At 45.4% G+C, this 23,212-nt stretch overlaps 1 protein-coding gene across 6 annotated transcripts in view; it reads right to left on the bottom strand.

The window, feature by feature from the left end:
• Positions 1-23,212, bottom strand: part of SYNE2 (spectrin repeat containing nuclear envelope protein 2) — a 236,383-nt gene that overhangs the window by 51,120 nt on the left and 162,051 nt on the right. For all 6 annotated transcript variants that reach the window (XM_081000779.1, XM_081000783.1, XM_081000782.1 and 3 more), the window contains exons 72-84: positions 22,953-23,057; positions 20,827-21,027; positions 18,357-18,527; positions 17,024-17,155; positions 14,935-15,131; positions 13,894-14,026; positions 12,629-12,811; positions 11,186-11,332; positions 9,584-9,760; positions 7,538-7,693; positions 4,319-4,468; positions 3,267-3,437; positions 2,088-2,221 (exon numbers count right to left, since the gene is read on the bottom strand). In XM_081000779.1, coding sequence (XP_080856905.1) covers positions 2,088-2,221; positions 3,267-3,437; positions 4,319-4,468; positions 7,538-7,693; positions 9,584-9,760; positions 11,186-11,332; positions 12,629-12,811; positions 13,894-14,026; positions 14,935-15,131; positions 17,024-17,155; positions 18,357-18,527; positions 20,827-21,027; positions 22,953-23,057 — 2,057 coding nt within the window. The remainder of the gene's footprint in view (positions 1-2,087; positions 2,222-3,266; positions 3,438-4,318; positions 4,469-7,537; positions 7,694-9,583; positions 9,761-11,185; positions 11,333-12,628; positions 12,812-13,893; positions 14,027-14,934; positions 15,132-17,023; positions 17,156-18,356; positions 18,528-20,826; positions 21,028-22,952; positions 23,058-23,212) is intronic.

Below are 23,212 nucleotides of genomic sequence, written 5' to 3'. Positions count from 1 at the left end.
TGAGTGTAGGCTTGAACACAACATGGCAACTGTGTTTCTACTGCGCATCTGGACACGCCTACTAAATGGCCTGGTTTGCACATAACAGTAAGCCAAACTATGGCTAAGCAAGAATGTGCAAGCGTTTGGGTACTCATGGTAAAAACTATTGCTGCTTCAGTTTCCCTGCTGTTGCACTAACTAGAGCTAAGCCATAGCACACACAGTTGCTATGTCTGTGCGTTTCACCAAAGGGTAGAGATGGGGGTGAGCAAGACTCGATTTTATATTCCTACAGGCAGGATATTAACAATGGCAGGTTCCTTTTTCCAAGCACCCCGAAACCTGGGCAGCAGCTGAAAGTGTCCAGTCTGAATGTTCTCTCCTCCTCCCACATCCCATCCTGAGACAGGCAGCAGATGAAGACTCCATGGATTCATCACCCTTTAGCTTTTTCCTCCAACATCCCTCCCTCCCACTGCTGCTTTGTTTGCTATGTAGCCTGATGAAGATCTCTGCAGAATACAAAAGGTTGCACACTACTTTGTGGCCCGTTGACTAGCCTAATAAAAGCCTTGTCCAATATGCATTTTGGAATGTTGACCGATGCTTCGTACCTCCCCGCAGCCTGATTATCACTGGGTTATTTGTGCTAGTGGCGATCAGCTTAAGCCAGTGGTTCTCAAACTTGGGTTCCCAGCTGTTGTTGGACTACAACTCCCATCATCCCTGACCACCCGTCCTACTAGCTAGGGATGATGGGAGTTGTAGTACAACAATAGGCAGGGACCCAAGTCTGAGAAACACTGGCTTAAGGGTATCCGCCAGCAAGCTGGTTACCCACAGAACAACCACTCTGATTCTGGAGAGCAAGGATGACATCGGTAAAACTGTCCTGCTCACCACAAAGTTAAACATTATGCAGCAAAGCGAGTTCTCCTTCATGGAGAGCACGTGTTGCGGTGGGGGCAACCATGACATCCCCTGTTGCTGGGCGGCTTAGTATGGATGGCCAAGAATTTGATAGGGCACCTCCAATTGTTGCTGGGGAGAATTTAATGCTGCAAAATTGTTTGATTGATGGGAGTGCTATTTATTCCCTGTGCACAGCGTTGAGCTTCCTCTTTTCACTGTGCACATCGGATTACCTGCCCACCCTCCCTATATTTAGGGTTTGTTCGTGCTGACCTTGCTATGCCTGTCATGGGGTCATCTGCTTTGGAGCAGGGGCCTGGTAGGAATTTTTGCCATTAGGCTGATTGGCTGGTGTCATTTGGCTTTTTGCCTACTGCATAGCAAATCGTCACAACTTGTAAGGTTGCGGTTTTGTTGTTGTTGTTTAGTCATTTAGTCGTGTCCGACTCTTCGTGACCCCATGGACCAGAGCATGCCAGGCACTCCTGTCTTCCACTGCCTCCCACAGTTTGGTCAAACTCATGTTAGTAGCTTCGAGAACACTATCCAACCATCTCGTCCTCTGTCGTCCCCTTCTCCTTGTGCCCTCCATCTTTCCCAACATCAGGTTCTTTCCCAGGGAGTCTTCTCTTCTCATGAGGTGGCCAAAGTATTAGAGTCTCAGCTTCAGGATCTGTCCTTCCAGTTAGCACTCAAGGCTGATTTCCTTAAGGTTGCGGTTAGGCATTGGTTAATTTTGGTTGGTGGAGGGGATGTGGTTGGCTGTGCCTGCCCCCCCAATGCTGCTGCTGCAAGGGTATTCCGTTAAAGGAATCCAGGGGCTCGCCATGCTCTTGTTTGAACCCCTGGCAAGGGGCTAGGGCCATGCAAGAGCCCCTGGGAGCATTTGGGGAGAGGTGAGAGCCTGGCACCCAGCTCTATCCTCTCCCCAAAAATGTTTACCCTTACTGACTTCCGCAGGCTTGCGGTTGTCAGTTCTGTTCCTACCTCTAAGTGGGAACAGATAGTCGCTAACCAATGCCTAAGCAACCACTCACATACTGTAATTCAGTAAAGTTGTGTGAACCGTGTCTTTATTTGGGGGTGTCCTGGGGGGTTCTCGACACGCAATTGCCACTGCATATGAAAGCAATGACTTGCTGGGGCCAGAAAACAGAATGGTTAACAAATAAAATAAAGAAATCTTATTGTACCTTGTGCGTGCCTCTCTGCATTTCTGTTCAATAATCTCAGAAAACGAGGGATCACACAGCTTCTTCAGGTTACAAGCAGCAGCTTGGAGTTTAGCCCAGATTTCTTCATTACTCTCTGCTTTATCTTGAAGAGACTGTGGGAAAGAAATGCCACATGGCTGGTTGTGAGTGCAAAGGCATTCGAGGAGGCAGCTGCTGATATGCTAACCTGCATCTCTCCTCCCCAAGGGACCACATTTTAAAATTCTAAGCTGCCACAAATACGCTGCCAGCTTTCCATTAGTAAGTGCTGCTGCTGCTGCTGTTGTTCTGGTGAGATCTCATTCACTTGCTTCTCCCAAGCTTGAAGAAGAGAGAAGAATCTACCAGATCTTGCACCAATTCCAGAAAGACTTGGAATGTAGTGAGAAAGACTTCCCCTGCCCTCCTCAAGGCTCAAGAGTGGGGGGAATCTAACTCACTTTGCACTTAAGGGGGGGGGGGGAGGGAGAGAAGATCCAAGACCCAGCACGAAAAGACATTGCTCTCCAGCCCCTTCAGCCACTCCCTAGCAAGACCTCTGTGAGGGCTGCATATTATCATCCTAGTTTTGACCAGGCACGTGTATGTGTGTTTTGCTGTGCATACCATCAGTGCAACTTTTCCCATTATCGACAGTGGACCAGAGTGTTAATTTGCTTCTATTGTAAGGGACACGTAAGGCTTCTTTTAACTTGTTTTGGGGAGGACCAAAATCATCTGTCTGAAACGGGTCAACTCACTGAATTCCTCATTGCAAGACACAGCATTCTGTATGTGCAGCATTTCAGATGATCTAACCCACCTTGACTTCAAACACACCATGGTGAAATGTGAATGAGGTGAACAGGTGAACTGGACAAAGCATGGTTTGTGAGTTTCCTGCAAACTCATTTGGAAATGAGGTACTGATCCTGGTGTCTAATCCAGTTTTGCACGGCCCATGCAAACCATAGTTTTCCCATTTTGTCTGAGACAGTAAACTATTATTTGCCTTAGGCAGGAAGCGGGGGAAAAGGCAGGATAAGGCTAAGTGTGTGGGTTTAGGAGTCCATCAAGGAGTCTATCACATACCAGTAAACCATGGCTTGGTGTTGCATCTGAAGTAGTCCTTTGTCTTTTTAGGAGGAGCATTTACGACCCAAGAAATGTGAAACATACCTGGAGATTTTCCACCTGATTTTTTAGTGTCTCGAATGTAACCACGGGAGGCTTGCTAACCTCCAGGCAATACAAAATTCTTGCAAGCATCAGTCTGACTTCATCCCAAGCTTGGTCATAAATCCGCCACTGCTCTAAAGCAGACTCTGTTGAGGTCTTCAGCAGCGCAACCTGCAAACACCGGGCCCATGATTAGACACGCAGATGCCATTTCTGCTTCACAAAGTACACTTTTGAGATTACGTATCAGGACACTTGGAAAATGTCTAAGGGGCACCCCACTGTTAAACACTAAGAGACACCCACTGTTCAGTGTTTTATTTTAGTGCTTCCTTTCTAACACACGCTGGACAAAAAAACACTCTAAGTATTTAACAAATTAATATATAACTGATTTCAGAGGGAACAGCGCATGCTTCCAACCAGATGTTGAAGGAAGGAAAAACATATCAGTGTATGGCATTAAAGTTTTAGAATTATTTTCATTATCATCCTAATTTGAGGCCAAAGCTCTAGCAGAGCTCATTCCAGGACACCTGGTTAGGGGATGATTTGCAGGAATAAATACACCGGGTTTTACACTTGCTGCTGACATCCCAGCAGGAAAACTCACGGATTCAGCAGCGCCTGAAGGGTTTTAAATTGCAAAAGGAACAGACAGCTCAGCTGTGAGCTCTCATTCCATGGCAGCTTAAAATCGCTAAGAAAAATATTTTCTATTGCCATTTTAGAAATTTGGCACAGCCCTTCTTGCCAGCACCAAACAGGATTCATGGAACCATGACAGTGAGTAGAACTCACCAGGTAAATGGCTAGGCACACGAGTAGACTCTTGAGTTCAAGTCTGATCGCTGCCAAAAGACCACTAGGGAGGGTCCATAGCTCAGTCCTTGGGCAAGACAGCCCCTTGCCCCCCTGGGGCCCCTCCCCCTGGGAATCTATTTCCTCACTGCTATTTTCTGATCCTAGCATGGCAGGAGTCAACTGAGCAATCTTCAGGAAGTCACCAAATCTTAGACATTGGCAAAGGGAAAAAAGGAGAAAGTATCAACCTGGCTGGCAACTCTGGTCCTCATTTCATCTAAATTGCTGGTTCTCGGCATTGCCCCCGCAGGATCCTTGGCACCACCTCCTAAAACTGGGTAACTCTGCTTCAGCTCATCCAGCTCCTTAGATTTAACTGCAAGCTGGTTTTCCAGCGCCTAGGAAAAAGGAAACAGAAGAGTATGAGAATTCTGTGCATAATTCATCTTTCAGCACCAGACACCAGCTCTAATTCTTAACAATCAATGCTAGGAAATCTGTTCCAACTGTGGCGAACAGAGGGCTTAAAAACAAACAAAACAAAAGCGAAGCAGACAACAACAAAAATAACCCCAAAACCAAATCACAAATTGGGGGGGGGGGGGGGGCTGGTTGGTTTTGGAACCCTTTGATTGTGGACAACCCAGCGACCCTTTGTGGTGTTATGGTCATAGTCCTGGACTAGGACCTGGGAGACCAAGGGTTCAAATTCTTGCTTAGCCTGGCAATTAACTGACTGGTCTTGGGCCAGCCACTGTCTCTCGGCCTAACCTACCTCACAGGGTTGCTGAGAGGATAAAACGGGGAGGAGAATATCCCATGTTTTATCGTGTTTTTAATATTCTTTTGGGAGCTGCCCAGAGTGCCTGAGGAAACCCAGCCAGATTTTTTTTTGGGGGGGGCTATAAATAATAAAAGATGATGATGATGATGATGATGAATGCCACCTTGAGCTTCTTGGAGGATAGGTGGGATAGAATTTTTTGGGGGGAGGGAATTTCTCCTACTATACACATTTTAATACGTAGTTTTCGCTACAGTAAGCAATTTTCTTTGCCCATCTGCGAGAAAGAAAACTCCGGCCCTAAACCTCCGCTGGAGAAGAAAAGGCTAGGGAGTAAACCCTACCGAAATCCAGCCTGGAGTCCCTAAGGCACTTTGTACGCCTCCTTCCAGCAACTCCTGCAGCCAAGCTGGTGCCAAATGTATTGCTCGGCTTTCCTTTGGACCACATCAGTGAGGCCGGGGGGGGGGGGGTCTTATTGTCTGGGCAGCCCAAGACCTCCATATGCACTGCCCAGGCTTGCACCCTGGGATGGCAAGGCTGAAGAAGTTTCCGTAGGAAATGTGGAAAGCACAGAAGCATTTGATCGGGGGAGGGGTTGGCATTTTGAAATCCTTTGCCCTCCCTATCATCAGCATAAAAAGGTAAAGGTAAAGGGACCCCTGACCATTAGGTCCAGTCGTGGCCGACTCTGGGGTTGCGGCGCTCATCTCGCTTTACTGGCCGAGGGAGCCGGTGTACAGCTTCTGGGTCATGTGACCAACATGACTAAGCCGCTTCTGGCGAACCAGAGCAGCGCACGGAAACGCCGTTTACCTTCCCACCAGAGTGGTACCTATTTATCTACTTGCACTTTGACGTGCTTTTGAACTGCTAGGTGGGCAGGAGCTGGGACCAAGCAACGGGAGCTCATCCCATCGCGGGGATTCGAACCGCCGACCTTCTTATCGGCAAGCCCTAGGCTCTGTGGTTTAACCCACTGCGCCACCTGCGTCCCTGTCATCAGCATAAATCATGCAAATAAACACACGTAGCTCATTTTGAATATATGATACAAGGCATAGGGTTAGTGTAAAATGTAGTGGCTATTAGATTGTTCATTTATCTTCCTGCAAAGCTTATACAAGTGCTTGAGAATTAAAAGACAGTCCCCCCAATTTCCCTTGTTTTTTTTTAAATTATTATTATAAAGAGTTGTCTTCAAGGATGTGGAAACATTCTTCCTGGCTTTATTTAACTTTTCCCTTCCCCTTCCTCTCTCCCGTAGTGAGTGTACCTGCTCACTAAGAGAGTTCCAATCTGTCCTTTTATTTATTCACCACGCTTCTTGCTGGCGAGTTGGAATGAATCCCTCTTGTTCCTCAGCTTGGGGGGGGGGGCGCAAAAAGGCTCCAGAGCACTTTAGTAAAAAAAACAAAAAACTGCAGGGAATAAATAGCAAAAAAACTACCCACTATTTTGCAACGAGAGAGAAAAGGGGTAACCATGGCAATAAAACAAAAACAAAAGACTTACCTAGGAGGGAAGGAATATCATTGCACACGTGGCTTACCCTTATTGTCTAGGAAATAATAAGGGCTCATTTGGTTGACCAGTCCAAAATGTGCTCTTGGAGCATTTTAGCTCTTGCAGACAAGTCCTCTAGACCTCAGTTAAGGAGGCATAAGAACAAATGAGCTGGACCCTTCTAGTCCAGCATTGTGTTCTCAGTGGTCAACCAGATGCGTGTGGAAACCCACAAGGAGGACCAGAGGACGAGATTGGCTTGTTGGCTCCCAGAAACTGGTATTCAGAAGTATTGCTTCCTGCGGCTGTGTAGCCATCACGGTTAGCCTTACCTCTCTCGCCCTGACCTAGCCACTGTGATCCACGCGACGGTCACCTCCAGACTTGATTATTGTAACTCACTCTACGTGGGGCTGCCCTTGAGACGGACCCAGAAACTCCAGCGGGTGCAGAATGCAGCGGCGAGACTCCTTACGGGGTCCTCGCTGCGGGATCACATTCACCCGGTGCTATACCAGCTGCACTGGCTCCCGGTGGAGTACAGGATCAGGTTTAAGGTGCTGGTTTTGACCTTTAAAGCCCTATATGGCCTAAGACCCTCGTACCTACAGGACTGCCTCTCCTGGTATGTCCCACAGAGGACCTTACGGTCTTCAAACGAAAGCATCTTGGAGGTCCCGGGCCACAGGGAGGTTAGGCTGGCCTCAACCAGAGCCAGGACTTTTTCAGCCGTGGCCCCGATCTGGTGGAAAGCTCTGTCACAAGAGACTAGGGCCCTGCGGGACTTGACATCTTTCCGCAGGGCCTGCAAGACAGAGCTGTTCCACCAGGCCTTTGGCCAAGGCACAGTCTGACCCCCTCATTCAACAACAAAAAGAATATTGATTTATAAGCCATCTTTCTGAACCAAGTCCACCCACTGTGGATTGGAATAGGAACACAGAAATCTGAGCTTGCATCCCCACCCAGTCATGAAATTCATTGTCCTTGGGCTAGTCACTATGATCTCTGCCGAACCTACCTCACAGGGCTGTTGTGAAAATAGCATGGGCAGGGGAGAGGAAGAACCATATACACTACCCTGAGCAGTTTGGAAGGAAAGTGGGATTTTTTTGATTTTTTTAGGGTCATGTGAATCTGAAATTCCCAAATGCAATAACGAGAAGAAACGTTTAACCTTGCAGTCTTGTGCCATGTCCTGGGCAAGAATGGAACTTGCTGGCTTCCCTGCTTGCTTGAGTCTTCTGCTTTGTGCTTCTAGCCAGCTGCCCAGGGACTGGGCTCTGCTCTCCTTTTCACCTGCGGATTCCAAAATGTGCTCCAGCTCCTTTATCTGCAAAGATTCCAGCATGGAAATTTAAGGATGATTTGATTCATAGAGGACAGAAAGGCATCTGGGGTTTTGCCTAAGCGTCTCCTCTCTGCTGATGAAAGGCACTTTGGCAGGGTGGATAAAAACCAATGATTAAAAATAAATAAATCAAAAAAATCAGATTTTAAAATTTAAACTGGATTTTTTAAAAATAAATGCTTTTGGAGGAAAAATCTTTCTAAACATATTTCTATTTAAGTAACATTATAGTCCAAAGGCTATTCAACAGGTAAAAAGAATTTGTTTTAAGTTTTTCATGTGTGCTAAAACTCAGTCTACGGATTTTGTGTTTGTTTAACCACATCAGTTAACAAACATGGATGCATATGCTATAATGTTATTGTTTTAGTTAAATAAATTGTTTAAGTTTGTTATTAAGAAAATGATTATTTTTCTCCTTCCAATAAAGTACAGCAGAAAAGTTGTCCAAATACAGACCCTTCACTTATTAATCCTCACAATAATTTCATCATTATCTATTTCTAAGAGTATAACCAAATCAGTAATTTTTGATACAACTGTAAAAACTACTCTGAAAATTTATTATTCCAAAAATGAAACCTTCATCTGGTTGTAAATATGAAGATTATACCACCTTGAATGAGTCTTTCTGTTAAAAAAAAAAAGGATTTAAATCAAGTCTTACCGACCAGTGATTTAAATCAATTTGATTTAAATCAAATCCACCCTGCACTTTGGTTTAGTGGAGGCTTCTGCCATGGTGTGGAGAGGACGGCAACTCCCTCATCTCAACCATTCCGGCTCCCCCCCTCCCAATCCAGTAGCTGGAACACCTTGGGAAGCAGCAGGGGACCTGACAGGTGGAAAATCACCTTCCTCTACCAGCGATTCTCAACCTGTGGGTCCCCAGATGTTGTTGGACTACAACTCCCATCATCCCTAGCTAGCAAGGCCAGAGCTCAGGGATGATGGGAGTTGTAGTCCAACAACATCTGGGGACCCACAGGTTGAGAAAGGCTGCTGGAAGAAGCCTGCGCTGGATCTAAGTGTCACTGGAGAGACACTGTTGGACATAAGACTTTTAAAACACCCTCTTTGGGAAACCGCCAAAGATTACCTACAGGTTTTGCATCCCACATTCCCACAACACACGTGGGGATCGTTCCTCACAACGGATTTCTTAATTGAATGCAGGAAGCTGGACATTTTGGAACCTTCCAAATGCTCAGATATCGCTTGTTGCATAGATTGGCCTGGTGAAATTGCAGGCAGAGGTCCCAAACCTTTAATAGTTATGCAGTTAAAGGATTTCAAATTGAGGTGCATCCATGTCCAACTAAGTTATTTGGTACCTGAGGCAGAAAACCCCACAAGCACCTTTCCCCCCAGCCTGCCAGTAAAATACAAATAGGAGCACATTAAATAACAAACTACCATATTTTTTGCTCTATAAGACTCACTTTTTCCCTCCTAAGAAGTAAGGGGAAATGTGTGTGTGTCTTATGGAGCGAATGCAGGCTGCGCAGCTATCCCAGAAGCCAGAACAGCGAGAGGGATTGCTGCTTTCGCTGCGCAGCGATCCCTCTTGCTGTTCTGGCTTCTGAGATTCAGAATATTTTTTTTCTTGTTTTCCTCCTCCGAAAACTAGGTGCATCTTGTGGTCTGGTGCGTCTTATAGAGCGAAAAATACGGTATTTCCTGCCCTTTCAGGACACCCCAAAATCTGCTGTCTGAGGCAGCTATTTGACTGCCTAATGAAAGGGCTGGCCCTGCTTTGCAGTGTTTCAGGGGCCTGCACTGAAGAGGAAGTTGTGTTCAACTTCTCCTTGCGCCGCTCTGGACCCACAGGACTCGTTCTCTGTGCAAAAGAACTGCAAAGGACGGACAAACCTTTCCGCTCAGAGAGCCTCTCAACCGGTGCCACCGCAGATTCATTTCACCAAGGCGCTCTGCAAACAGCGTCCTCTCGTAACGCTTGTTCTTGACGTCGCACGTTGTCATCTGCAGCAGCGACTGGTTAACATAATCTACTACACCCTGTTTGAAGTTCATTTCCATCTCGTACTCCTAGAAAAGTAAATACAACCCTGTCAGGAAAAGAAAAGAAAAGGGCATTTCCCACGCAGAAAACGCCATTACCGCTTACTTTTATGGCATTTGAAATGGTGTTGACGCACAGAAGAACCATGACCCATAATCTCCGTGAATGTTTGTCCTTTGCTAACGCTTAAAAAGTGTGGGCTTGTAGGTTAATGCACTTGCTAGCTCGCTAATCCATCTGGGCAAAGATGGCATTTTCTTCTTGGCTTCCATATGCATGAGAATCTATCTTACTGTGGACTTAATGTGCATTTAGGGCTGCTCTGCTATGACGGAATGTTACTGCTACCAAGTGCAGTCACAGGTGGCGGACAGTTGAAGAGCCTCGGATGGCATTGTCAAGTAAGTGGGGCGGGCGGTGGGAGACCCATTGCAAAAGCATTTCTGGGCAAAAAGTGGCACAGTACCAGATGGAAGAGCTGCAGCTTAGTGGCAGAGCATGCGCTCTGAATGCAGAAGGTCCCAGGTTCGATCCCTGGCATCTCCAGGCGGAGGTGGCGATTTGAAAAAAGGCGAAAGCAGGAAGATGCCACAATTGGAAGAAAGCATGGCATCCTTGTGCAGTGGCCTTTATTCGTAAAATGCAAGGCATTCTTCACCCCAGGGGTTCAGCAAAGCTCTCCTTGCGGTCATGACAGGGCTCAGACAGTCAGACCCCAATTATCGTATTTTTCGCTCCATAAGACGCACCTTTTCCCTCCTAAAAAGTAAGGGGAGATGTGTGTGCGTCTTATGGAGCGAATGCAGGCTGCACAGCTTTCGCTGAAGCCAGCAGAGCAAGAGGGAGAGCTGCACAGCGCCTCTTGTTGTGATGCCTTCACAGCGATGCACGATGAGGGACGGAAGGGAGCCCTTACGGAGCCCCTTCTGCCCCTCATCCTGCTTCGCTGGGAAGCCAGCAGACCAAGAGGCACTGCACAGCTCTCCCTCCTGCTCTGCTGGGTTCAGCAGAGCAGCGCAGCGCCTGTTCAGCGAAGTGGGAGGAGGAAAGGAAGGGAGCCCTTACAGAGCCCCTTCCTTTCCTCCTCCCGCTTCGCTGAAGTGTGTCACTTCGTCTCGCCTGCCTCCTCCGATCCCCCCAGCAGGGACAACGCTGTTAGGTGGCCAGCAGATCCAGCTTCCCCAAAGGGGCGGATGGACTGGTGGCTCCTTAGCCTGATCCTCCCTCCTCCTTCCTCTTCAACAACATTTGATTCAGAATATTTTTTTCTTGTTTTCCTCCTCTAAAAACTAGGTGTGTCTTATGGTCGGGTGCATCTTATGGAGCGAAAAATACGGTATAGGGTGACTGGAAGAGGCCACACCAGGCAGATGCAGATTTGGATTCTTGTATTCTTGCCTGGCAAAGTGAATCAGCTTCTAGGACTCTCATTCTTCTAGTGCCCTACTCACCTTGTACTTCTTAAGAAGGCCTTTCACTTGGCGTGTGGGACTCTGAGCATTCACAGTAGCTTCAGCTCTTCTTTCTTGCTCCATCTGGTTCATCCGGTCCATTAATTCTGCGATTGCCTCATGAGACGGTAGCTTTGCCATCTGAAGCTGGTCAGAAATGATGCAATAACTACAACAGTAATACTTATACCCCATCCACCTGACCCAGTCACTCTGGGTCTCTCTCACTCTTTCTGTTTACAAGGAGGGGCTATGGATTCTTAAACTGTAGAATACCCTTAACCCAAACCCAGACAAAACTAAATGGATTGGTTTGAGATACAAGGTCTACTGCTAATGGGAACTGGGCGTGGATAGGGGCAACACATGCATGAACAGAGGGAGGGAGGGACTGAGTCCTTTAATTAGCCGTTTCCTGACTGTATGTTTCAAGCTGCAATAGAGGCCCCCACAAGACAAAATGCTCCCCCGTGCAAACAAGCAAAAAATAAATTCCAGGCACATAGAAACCCAGCATTTCAGGGAGAAGGACTGTAGCCTAGCCTTCTCCCAAATATGCTAGTTTTCTATGTGCAGGGATCAGGATGCAGGCATGGCTTTTCAGATTGCCTAGCAACATTCTCAATGAACGATCCCTAAGGCTCACACATTTTGAAGCAGGAACAAACTTTTTTAAAAACACATGAGTTGGCAAGCAGGGATCAAGTATAGGAAAAGCATGTACATTTTTAACTTTTAAAGGTAAAGGTAAAGGGACCCCTGACCATTAGGTCCAGTCATGGCCGACTCTGGGGTTGCGGCGCTCATCTCGCTTTATTGGCCGAGGGAGCCGGCGTACAGCTTCCGGGTCATGTGGCCAGCATGACTAAGCCACTTCTGGCGAACCAGAGCAACGCACGGAAATGCCGTTTACCTTCCCGCCGGAGCGGTACCTATTTCTCTACTTGCACTTTGACGTGCTTTCCAACTGCTCGGTTGGCAGGAGCAGGGACCGAGCAACGGGAGCTCACCCCGTCGTGGGGATTCAAACCGCCAACCTTCTGGTCAGCAAGTCCTAGGCTCTGTGGTTTAACCCACAGCGCCACCCGCGTCCCTTTTAACTTTTAGGACAAGATTATTACTGCAAGTCAACGGTGAAGGAGAGATATTGGGCTCTTTGCAGTACGTTATTTCAGTAGGACTTTAGCACACAATGCCTCCCACTTTTTTTGATGGACTGCATCCTTGAGTTATATATAAATGCTTGCAATCAGTGACACATACAGAAGGTTAAGGAGGCTGCAATAACAGGAGCGTTTAACACCTGGATTTTGCTTTGGTAAGAAGGCACTGAATGCAAGAATGATTGGGCCACATAATTCAGCACTTTGCAATGAATACCCACAGCAGCCTATCGAGGTAGTTCAGGCCTGGAGGTTTTGGGCTTCTGATTTGCTTTTTTACCTGGAGAAGCTTCTCCTGGATGCTTGGCAACTGAGCGATCAGGTCAGCCCATCTCTGGTCATACGTCGTCAAAGCTGACCGTAGCACTGCTGCATCGGATTGCTTAAGAAGCAAGAGCTGATTGCCAGTGCTTACGACTGATGACTTCAAGGAAGATTTATCATCAACCTCTGTAGAAAATGCCTAGGAGTACAATTTCACATGGGCATGACTTTCAATGAAAGAAAATAAATTTACTGTGGGAAGGGGAAGAATAGCTACGTTGGCTGCATTGCATCATGGAGCCGGTTTTAACTGAGAAAAGTTATTCTCTCTTTTTCACGCAAAACACTACCATAAATGGAGAATTGACCACGACGTAGTTCACAGTGACAGAACCAAATTACACAGACCAATCCCTGCTCGGCCATTTCTCTTGCTAGGTGACCTTTAGCCTGGCACCATCTCTCTGTTTGGCCTACCATGTAGGGCAGATGTACAGATAAAATGGGGAAACCAGATGTGTCATTGTCTAGAGTCTGAATGGAACTTGACTGATACACAGAACTCAGAATCATCCAATGAGCTCGCGCTGTGGTTTGCTCCTCCCTTAACACCAAGCAAGCAAGACAAGATGTCTTCAACTAATCACAGTTCCCTGTTGCGTGTGAACTGGGAAACTACAGTTAGCAGCCTTGGGACAAGCCAGGATATGAAGTCATCTAGGAGGTTTCATATCTTGGCTTGTTCTGAAATCACGTAAGATGCAATGGGAAATGACTTTCTGGCATATTTGCTTGCTCGCATGAAGAGAGGAGAGAAGCAGATGCACGTAGGGGTCTTAGTCTCATTCATATTTTGGCTTATTAGGCTGATACATGATTGTCTGAATGTGGCCACTGAATGGCAGGGAAAAGAAAATGTTGATTTTTTGAAGATGGCTTCAAAAAACAAGCATTAGATTAATTCCTAGATGAAATGCCAATTAAGTGTCAGAAACAAACAATAAGCAAAGTACCATATTTTTCTGTGTATAAGACTAGGTTATTCCCCTAAAAAATAATGTCCAAAATTAGGGGGTGTCTTATACATGGGGGCGACTTATAGACGGAAAAATACAGTACATATCCTTCAGGGGTAGGTTAGCCGCTACTTGAAGATAATGAGCATAGAATTATATGGAACTTTGGCTTGATTCAGCATGGCAACGTCTGTGTTTTTAACAGTGCAAACAAATCTACACATATCAATTCAGCTGTAAGCCACAAAGACACTGTTTCACTTACAATAAAGTCGCGTATACTGTTTCTGACAGTGTTCAAGTCCTGGGAGGCATTGAGTGACTGCTCCTTCCAGTCACGAATGCGCTGCTGAGCAGACCCCAGCCAGATTTCCAGCTCCTTTGAATCCCTGTTGTAGCTGCGAAAACAAAGCAAAGCTGGGATAATTCAGACTGAAATTCCCAGGTGTCAGAAAAGGTTATTTATGCATGCAACAACTGTGGTCTGTGTTTCGTTAGGTCAAAAATGGAAAATGAGTGAGGTCCCAACCAAAGAAGATTGGCAACTTAAGTTGACAGAATATGCACAACTTGTAGACTTAACCTATACGTTAAGGGAAGAAGAAGAACATACGTTTAAAGAAGACTGGAAAACGTTTATTGAATATATGGAAAATAATTGTGTACAGCTGAAAACGCTGGCAGCATTAAGATAAATTCAACTGTGTAAATAAGATTCAATGGATGTAATAATGGAAAACTGATTGGTATCATTTTTGTAAAATATGCAGGAATATAAGATATGTAAAATGAACCATGGAAGGAAAAGAAGGGAAGTCATTGATATCTTAAGTATGTAAAATATTTATCTGAAAAGGTAAAACAGAAAATTTAATAAAAATCATATTAAAAAACAAAACAAACAAACAAACCAACAAACCAACAAACCAAAGCTACAATTAGAATAAATGAAAGACCATAGCAGTCTCCACATGTCACAGGTGGTAAAGATGGAATAAAAGCGTTAGGGGAAATGTTAACATAAACGTCCTCTACGCAGTCACATTGAGCTATTGCTTGCTGCTGCAACGACTGCTCTGCAGCAGCCGTAATGGAAATGCCCCTCTCTCAAACAGCAACAAGGACAAAGTAGGACCAGATGTTTTTGTCCCTATGGAATGGGTTATTCCTTCAGCTGGGCAGTCTTCTTTATGGCAGGTGAAGCCTGTGGGTGAGAATGATGTAAAATGCCCACTTCCCAAGTTTTTAGGGCTTACTGTGACCGTAAAATACTAGGCTGAGGAACGTAGGAAAGTACCGCACCTACCTAGACAAGAGTTTGAGCAACGTTTCAAGTCTCTGTAGCTCATGGGCAACTCTTTTGGAAAGAGAGGCCCACTGGTCCTCCAGCTTCTCAATCTGGACCTGCAATTCAGGACAGTTCACGAGTCCCATCAGGTTCTTCCCTTCCTTCACTACCTGACAATACCCGGCCTGCTCTCCTTCCATTTTCATTTTGATTTGCTAAGAAAGAGCACAAAGATTACACAGAGTTATAAGGAGAGGCAGGGTGACAGGCTGTTGGCTTTAGTTTCAGGCTTGCCATTCGTTTTGGTAAGGAGTAACAGAATAATAATAATAATAATAATAATAATAATAATAATAGTAATAATTTATTATTTGTACCCGCCCATCTGGCTGGGTTTCCTCAGCCACTCTGGGCGGCTTCCAACAAAGATTTAAAATACATTAAAATATCACACATTAAAACTTTTTGTTTTCCACCAAAAACCTTCAGGGCAATCTGAATTGATACACCAAAGTTTTGACTGCAGCAAATTGATAGCATGGATATCAATTATATTTATCACCCCAAATGCTGGCTTCTGTGTTAATGAAGGGAAGAGCATGGTAGCTGGGTGGTAGAGCTTGCAGAAGATCCCAGGTTTGATCCCTGGCAACTCCAGGTTAGGACTGGGATTCTCTCCCTGGGAAACTTTGGAGGGCTGTTGCCAGTCAGTAGCTTGCAACATGCTGCCTTCCAGAAGCTGTTGGACTGCAATGCCCATAACTCCCTGACAATTGGCCCCATTGGCTGAGGAAGATGGGAGTTGTAGTCCAACAACATCCAGAGGGCAGCACTACCCCAGAGCAGACAAAACTGAGCTAGATGAATGAATGGTCTGATTCTGTACAGGGTGGCTTCCAATGTTCCTAAGGAGAGGGGCTTTGATTCCTTCCTGCATCACCCAGTCCTCTCTGGTTCATCGTGTTCAAACCATTAGAGCTGATTAATGTCTCATTCCCCCCTATTTTCCTCAGAGCCTTTTCTTTGCACTGCCCACCTGCTTAATTTTCCTGGAAAAGGTTCTGAATACCCCTCCTGCTCTCCAACAGCTGGTGCCTTCTTCATTCCAGCTTCCTTCTGGACTTCTGGAAACTGAACCTCCCTGGAAGTATGGGGCCAACCGCAGCTGGGTCCCCACAAAGCCCCACCATTTTCTCACGCACCGCCAAATCCTAATCTCCCGGTATGCCCCGCGGAGGACCTTAAGGTCCATAAATAGCAACACCCTAGAGGTCCGGGGCCCTAAGGAAGTCAGATTAGCCTCAACCAAAGCCAGGGCCTTCTCAACACTGGCTCCAGCCTGGTGGAACACTCTGTCTCATGAGACCAGGGCCCTGCGGGATCCGATTTCTTTCCGCAGGGCCTGTAAGACAGAGTTGTTCCGCCTGGCCTTTGGCTTGGAGCCAATTTGATTCCCTCCCCCTCTTTCTTTTTCCTTTCTCCTCCTGTGATGAGGCTGCATTTTAATATTTTAATGTTTCAATATTTTAATGTTGTATTTTAATCTTGTTTTTAAGTTGTATTCATTCAATTTGTTTTTATTATTGCTTGTTAGCCGCCCTGAGCTAGGGAGGGCGGGGTATAAATAAAAATTATTATTATTATTATTATTATTATTATTATTATTAAGCCTCTGCCTTAGGGCACTGCTATAATCCCAAGGGCTAGAAGGTCACATGGGCTGATGGGTCAGGGGAGGGGCAACGTGGTTGTGGGCATGGCCAGAGCTGTGGGCGGGCAGTGCTTGGACTGGTGGCAAGTGGAACTGTTCACACATTTATTCATTCACACATGCACAGTGGGGGGGGGGGGGAGGAGGGTCCCTTCTCGACACACACCCTCTGCCACCCAGTTCACCAAACGTGGTTTACACGGGGAGAGAGGTGTGCGAGCTTCGAAGAGCGCAGACCTGGCAGGGAGGCAGCAAAAGTGGAAGTGGGAATGTGGCAGCTGCATGGGCCACGCCAAAGGCCTCCAGAGGTTGCCCGAAATTTGACAGCGTGTTTCAGCCCATTGATGACAACAGGCACAAGGTGGGTTACAAGATTCAGGGGGGACAGGCAAGTACCTGAAGAAGCTGAGTCCTTTCCATCAGCCTTTCTTCTGTCTCTTCCACCAAACCCACAGAAGGCACAGAGGAGGACAACGCCTCAAGTTTTTGGCAGAAAGATCCATAGCCGTCATCAAACGCTATCCAGTCCTAAGGGAGGGAATGCATTTTTAGCAGAACACGTTATATTTAGGTGTTTCCTAATACCATTGTGTAAGAACCATGTCTACCACAGACGTATTTCTTTTTTCTTTTTAAAATATTTTTTATTGGTTTTTACATTTATTTTCTTTGCATAGCATCATAACAACCTTTTCCCAAAAATAAAACATTTGGCTCCATGAGCCTGTGTCAGCTCCGCCTTTGAGCCAGTGCCAACGACTGGGCTCAACCTCTTCAGCCCCGACTGGGCCAGGCGAGCTGGAAAAGCACTTCCAGAGACCTTCCACTGCAGGGAGCAGGTCTAAGTGCTGTGGACTCACAACTCAGAGCTGTGAGCACCAAACTCCATTCCAAAAGTCAGCGGAGCACAGCAGAGTATGAACCACACGAACAACAGCTCTGAAGTAGAACTTCTTTTATTCTCTACAGCTACTGCATAAACTAAAGACTAATCGGAGACGCTGGACTGCATGAGTGTTACAGCTGCTTGAGCAGTCACCTTATCTATATACAGATAACACTCAGACTCCCACAGGCTGGAGCGGAAGAAGCGATGAGCAAAATCCGCCCCCTCCTTTCTGAAACACTGTCAGCAGATTCTTGCAATGGGAGGGGCGAAACATCCTCAGCCTGTGCCTTCCCTCCTCCCTGACTAATGGTTTTCAAACTTATTGCATTTTCCTGTATTTCTTATTCCTGCTAAATCTTATATAATTCCTTGCTTAACTACAACAAGTAATAAAGTTATCCTTACAAAGCTTCCTGTAGCCCAACTAGCGATGCTAATTGTTTACAGTTGTCTTTCAAATATAAAATAAATTTGTTCCAATCTTTCTGGAAAGCCTGGTCCTGCTGGTTCCGGATTTTCCCCATCAGTTTTGCCAAATCTGCATAGTCCATTAATTTCATCTGCCACTCTTCTTGGTAAATCTTCTTGCTTCCATCTTTGGGCTAATAACATTCTTGCCACAGTTGTCGCATATAAAAACAACGTTTTATCCTGCTTATGTATATTTCTCCACCAACTATACCTAATAGGAAAGCTTCTGGTTGTTTTTTTTTAAAAATGTATATTTCAACATTTTTTAAAGCTCATTATATATCATTTCCCAGGAAGCTCTCACCTCTTTACATGACCACCTCATATGATAAAAGGTACAGACGTATTTCTACTCCACAAGCCCCTTACCTGTAACAGTCTTTCCAAATAGGCTCCGTGCTGGACTGCTTGCTGTTCCAAACATTGGTCTTCCTCTACCAGCTGACTCCATTCTTTCCCTCTCTCATGTAACGCTGAAGGTGCCATCTTTTCGTAACACATCTGCACCAGCTGCCTGTGGGCCTTGTTGCAGAAAAAGCTCTGGATTTAAAAAGGAAAGCCGCACTGAGGAATGTGAATTCACATTTTAAAGAAACAAAAAACTGTTTCCTTATAGGAGACTTTTCTCCCTTCTTCTTGTTGCTGGTGCTGAAGGAGCAGACGGATAATCAGGCAGGAGGGAGAGGGATTTGGAAGCTGAGGGTTAGTTGGGCAGTGGGAGGACATTTGGGCGTTTGCAGGGGATGCTGACGGGGGATTGGGTCCCGTTGCGCTCTCTCAATTTTGAAAAGAAGAAAGCTTTGTTTGATTAAATGTATTACAAATTAGTGGGGATGGGTGATCTGGCCACCACTAATTAAACAAAAAAAAAAAAATATAGAGCCATATATTTTTTGCGAGCCTCAGATCCACTGATCACGCAGAGCATAAAACATACCGGTTGAGCAAAGATAAGGAATCACTGGCTTAGTAATGCAAGCCCACAAATGTAAATGTTTGGACGCTGTCTCCCACCAAGTCAGACTATTGGCCTATCTTGCTCAGTCTTGTCTACAGCAGGAATGGGGAACCTGCTGCCCTCCAATACATTTTTGGATTCCAGTTTCCATCAGCCCCAGCCAGCACGGCCAGTGGTCAAGGATGGCAGGCACTGCGTTCCAACAACATCTGGAGGGCAGCAGATCCTTCCTCCATGGTCTGCAATGACTGGCAGCAGTTCTCCAGGTTTCAGGCAAGAGACTATCCCAGCCCTACCTATAGACTGAACATGGGACCTGTGACAGGGCCTTTTCAGTGGTGGCTCCCTGGTTGTGAAGTGCTCTCCTTAGTGAAATGTGCCTGTCTGTCATCATTATCACCTTCCAGGAAGAATCTAAAAACATTCCTGTTTACCCAAGCGTTTGGGTTCCTGGCAACCTCCAGATCACCGGATGGAAGAATGTTTTGATTGTAATTTACTTTAAAAGGTTCTTAACTGTAACTACTTCCAGATGGTTTTTTTTAAACTGTAATTGTTTCAGAATGTTTTAAATCTGCTTTAAAATTGTTTTTGCTTTGTTTTTAAATTTTATATTGGTTTGGCCTCCTGCGATCCTTGGGGAGGAAGGGTGACATATAAATTTAATAAAATAAATAAACAAGATGCTCAGTGGTTGAGCTGTAGGCTTTTCCCCTATTTGATTAATAATGGAGAACCATTTTCACCTTAATGCCTCATACAAAGCTGCATTTCCATCTGCAATGCATCTTCCTTCCTTCCCACCTGCACCACTTTCTACTTTGAAGAGGTAAAATTGCAGCCTCTTTCGTCGGATCGGAAGCAGAAGTGACTAACTGCTTCTCCTAACTTAACATTCAAAACAGCCAAAGAGGAATCGTTTCGTGTTTGTGCCATCTTTCTCCTGGGCAGTTTGTAAACATTAATCTTCATTAGCAGGGCTGTATTTTACGTCTGGCAAAGTAATTACAGCAACGGCTGGATTTTTCCGATTATCCATATTGCAATACGCACAGACAGACCCCACCCCACAAAATACCTTTGCTCATTTGTGATGACAATTATGTTAAGAGCTGAAAGTGGGAAATAAACATGAAATGCAGCTAAGCTCTCCCTTATTTTACTGCTCTGTGGGAAGTGCTTCATCTAGTCTTATACATTTCGTTTCACATACTGCTTTCTCCCATCAGAGGGATGGGAGTGAGATTAGATTCAGTTCGCTTTTAACAGCCAAATGTATCAAATACACACTTTCAGAAGAGACTTGAGAACCACAACGCAGCCATCCTTCGAGATTTGCCCTCATCCAAATTTCACAACCAAACAATGTTTACAAAAACGAATGTATTCTGGGTAAACATGCATAAAAATGACTATATCAGGGAAAAATAGCATTTCAACAGGATAAAATGCTTACAAAAATGTGTGACATTAGCCAAAACTCCACTATTGAGAATTCCAATGTTTAATTATGCAAACCACTTAAGAGGTTTGCTTGCAATCAGGTGGTATATCAATTTTGCTAAATAAAAAGGATTAAAATCATAAGGATTAAAAAAACAACAACTTGCAAACTGCTGCAGAAATGTGGAGAACTGAATTTAAGAGTGGGAAAATAAGAAATGGAGAGGGGAAAAACTGACAGATCCTTCCATCCCTACTTCCAAAGAACTCAGAGTGCAATAGGTCAGAAGTCCAAGGCAATCTCCCATCTCTAATACTTTGCTTCAGATTTTTGTTTGCTACTAATCTCAAGGAGTAATAGGAATCCATCAATATTATCTGGAAATGGAGAGGGGGAAAATCACAGTACCTCAAGTTATTTGAGCAGAAAGCCAGTACCTTGTGGTTTTGTAGCTGAAACTGTAAAGTAGTTCGACTGGTAGCTTTTAGCTTAATCTCTTGAGCAACTTTCTCTCGCCCAAGATCTGAGAGCTCAGCTAATCCCTGCAGCAAAGCTTCATATTGTTGCTCGCTAATAAATGGAGAGGTCAGCTCCTTCTGTTTGTCTTGCAGGATCTCCCAAAGGTCATCTAACACATCCTGGAATTGAAACAAGTTCTAATTAATGTGTTTCTTTCGGTTGTTTGCGTTGAAATTATCTGACTAGCAACCAGAGCTTAGCCCAGTAGATATAATGATAGGTTGTTAACACAGTGGTACCTCTGGATACAAACAGGATCCGTTCTGGAGCCCCGTTCCGGAACACGTTCCGTTACTTCTGGGTCACCGCAGAGCGCAACCCGAAAGTGCTCAACCTGAAGCAACTTCAACCCGAGGTATGACTGTAGTCTACAATCTTTTGTTGATCAGACTGGTCAAGCCAAGAGCTGTGGTCACTACCCCCAGGACCAGTCCTCTCCAGACAAATGCCCCTGGCCTTATTATTATTATTATTATTATTATTAATTTATTATTTATTATTTATACCCCGCCCATCTGGCTGGGCTACCCCAGCCACTCTGGGCGTCTTCCAACCAAATATTAAAAGACAGTAATACATCAAGCATTAAAAGCTTCCCTAAGCAGGGCTGCCTTCAGATGTCTTCTAAAAGCTTGGTAGTTGTTCTTCTCTTTGACATCTGGTGGGAGGGTGTTCCACAGGGAGGGCACCACTACCGAGAAGGCCCTCTGCCTGGTTCCCTGTAACTTGGCTTCTCGCAGTGAGGGAACCGCCAGAAGGCCCTCGGCGCTGGACCTCAGTGTCCGGGTAGAACGATGGGGGTGGAGATGCTCCTTCAGATATACTTTATAGGAACATAGGAAGTTGCCTTATACCAAGTCAGATCATTGGTCCATCTACTTAGTATTGCCAACTCTGATTGGCAGAAGCTCTCAAGGGACAATCCCCAATGCTACCTGGAGTTGTCAGGGATTGAATCTGTGTGCAAAGAGGATGCTCTACCACAGAGCTGTGGCTCCTTCTGAGGAAAGTGCCAGTGAGAGGTGTGCTGCGCCGGGTACCACTATTTGAAGGCTCCTCAGGTGTCTTCAGGCAGCCATGTCTAACCACCCCCGCTCACCTTTCCTACGTAGGTACTGCAACAAACAGAAAAATTACCCCTCTCTTGGCAATCCTAGCGCTGCCTACCCTGCAAGCTTTCTGGCGTGAGATCATCAAATGTGAGTAAGGAAAAGATTTGGCCTTAAGACTGCAATCTTAATTACACTTAACAAGGAGCAAGCCCCACTGAATATAGTGGGACTTACTTCCAAGTACACCTAAGTTTTCATTATGAAGTTGCTTTTAAAAAAAGAAAAGATTGAAGGCTTAAAGTGAAGTTAAATAAGACTCCCGGGTGCTTTTAGCCAAGAACTGAAAGGTTATTTTCAAATTATGGTATCTGCCTATATATGTAAAACGTAAGGTTGTTGTCATGCTGTGATTCCTGTAGCTGCCAACAGGCAGCCATGTCAACTCCAGCGAGGCAACAGAATGGTAGGCACGCAGCCAAATCTCTATCAGCACTGAGCTTTGATAAAGCCAGCTTGCTGAATCAGAAAAGGCAAACCTTCAGCAAGGAATCATATATGTGTCCTGGTTCTGCAAAGCAGCCTCTCTCCTATGCCTGGAAACCATCTCCTGGTCCTGAATGGGGATGTAGATCCATCGCTTATGAATATGTACCCTCCACTTCACTGCTATTCTCATCCCAGCACTCATTGAACTTGCTGGTGTAAATCTGCAGTCATCAATTGCTGGTTCAGGGCCAGGCTGCTTATTAACGGCATTGTTTGCTTGAATTTAGGGGCCTTTTCCAGGACGTTTTGCAACATTTAATGTTCTAGGAAACACACTTTTCAAATAACCATTCATGTTTCAAATAACTGATCACATTCGTTTTTAGCAATTATATTTTCTGGCCCACCCAGCATTCCCTTAATGTTGGGACCAGCTGTATTTAATGCTGTTCAATTCCACAGATACTGATAGTACTACACGCATGCGATTTACTCAGGGTCTTTACCTCTAGTTTATGCACGTCATGGATTAGGGCAACAGGGACATGACCTCTTAGTTTAGCAGTCTGCATCTCAAAGTTTTGCATTTCCAACTCATGGGCATCCAGCCTCTGAATGAAAGAATGAGATGATTTGAGTTTAAGGCTACGCTCATTGGCAGCAGTTATATTTCTAGTCAGCTGAAGGTCCCAACAGTGCTTAACAAACTTGCAAATTACAACCGTCAAGTAGAGGGATGAAATTGTAGCCCCAAACACAAACAGGA

This window comes from Podarcis pityusensis (genome assembly GCF_964106645.2).
Source record: "Podarcis pityusensis genome assembly, chromosome: 1".
NCBI classification, from domain to species: Eukaryota; Metazoa; Chordata; class Lepidosauria; order Squamata; family Lacertidae; genus Podarcis; species Podarcis pityusensis.
Note: the sequence above shows the minus strand (reverse complement) of the source record. Positions and strands in the feature narration are given on the sequence as shown.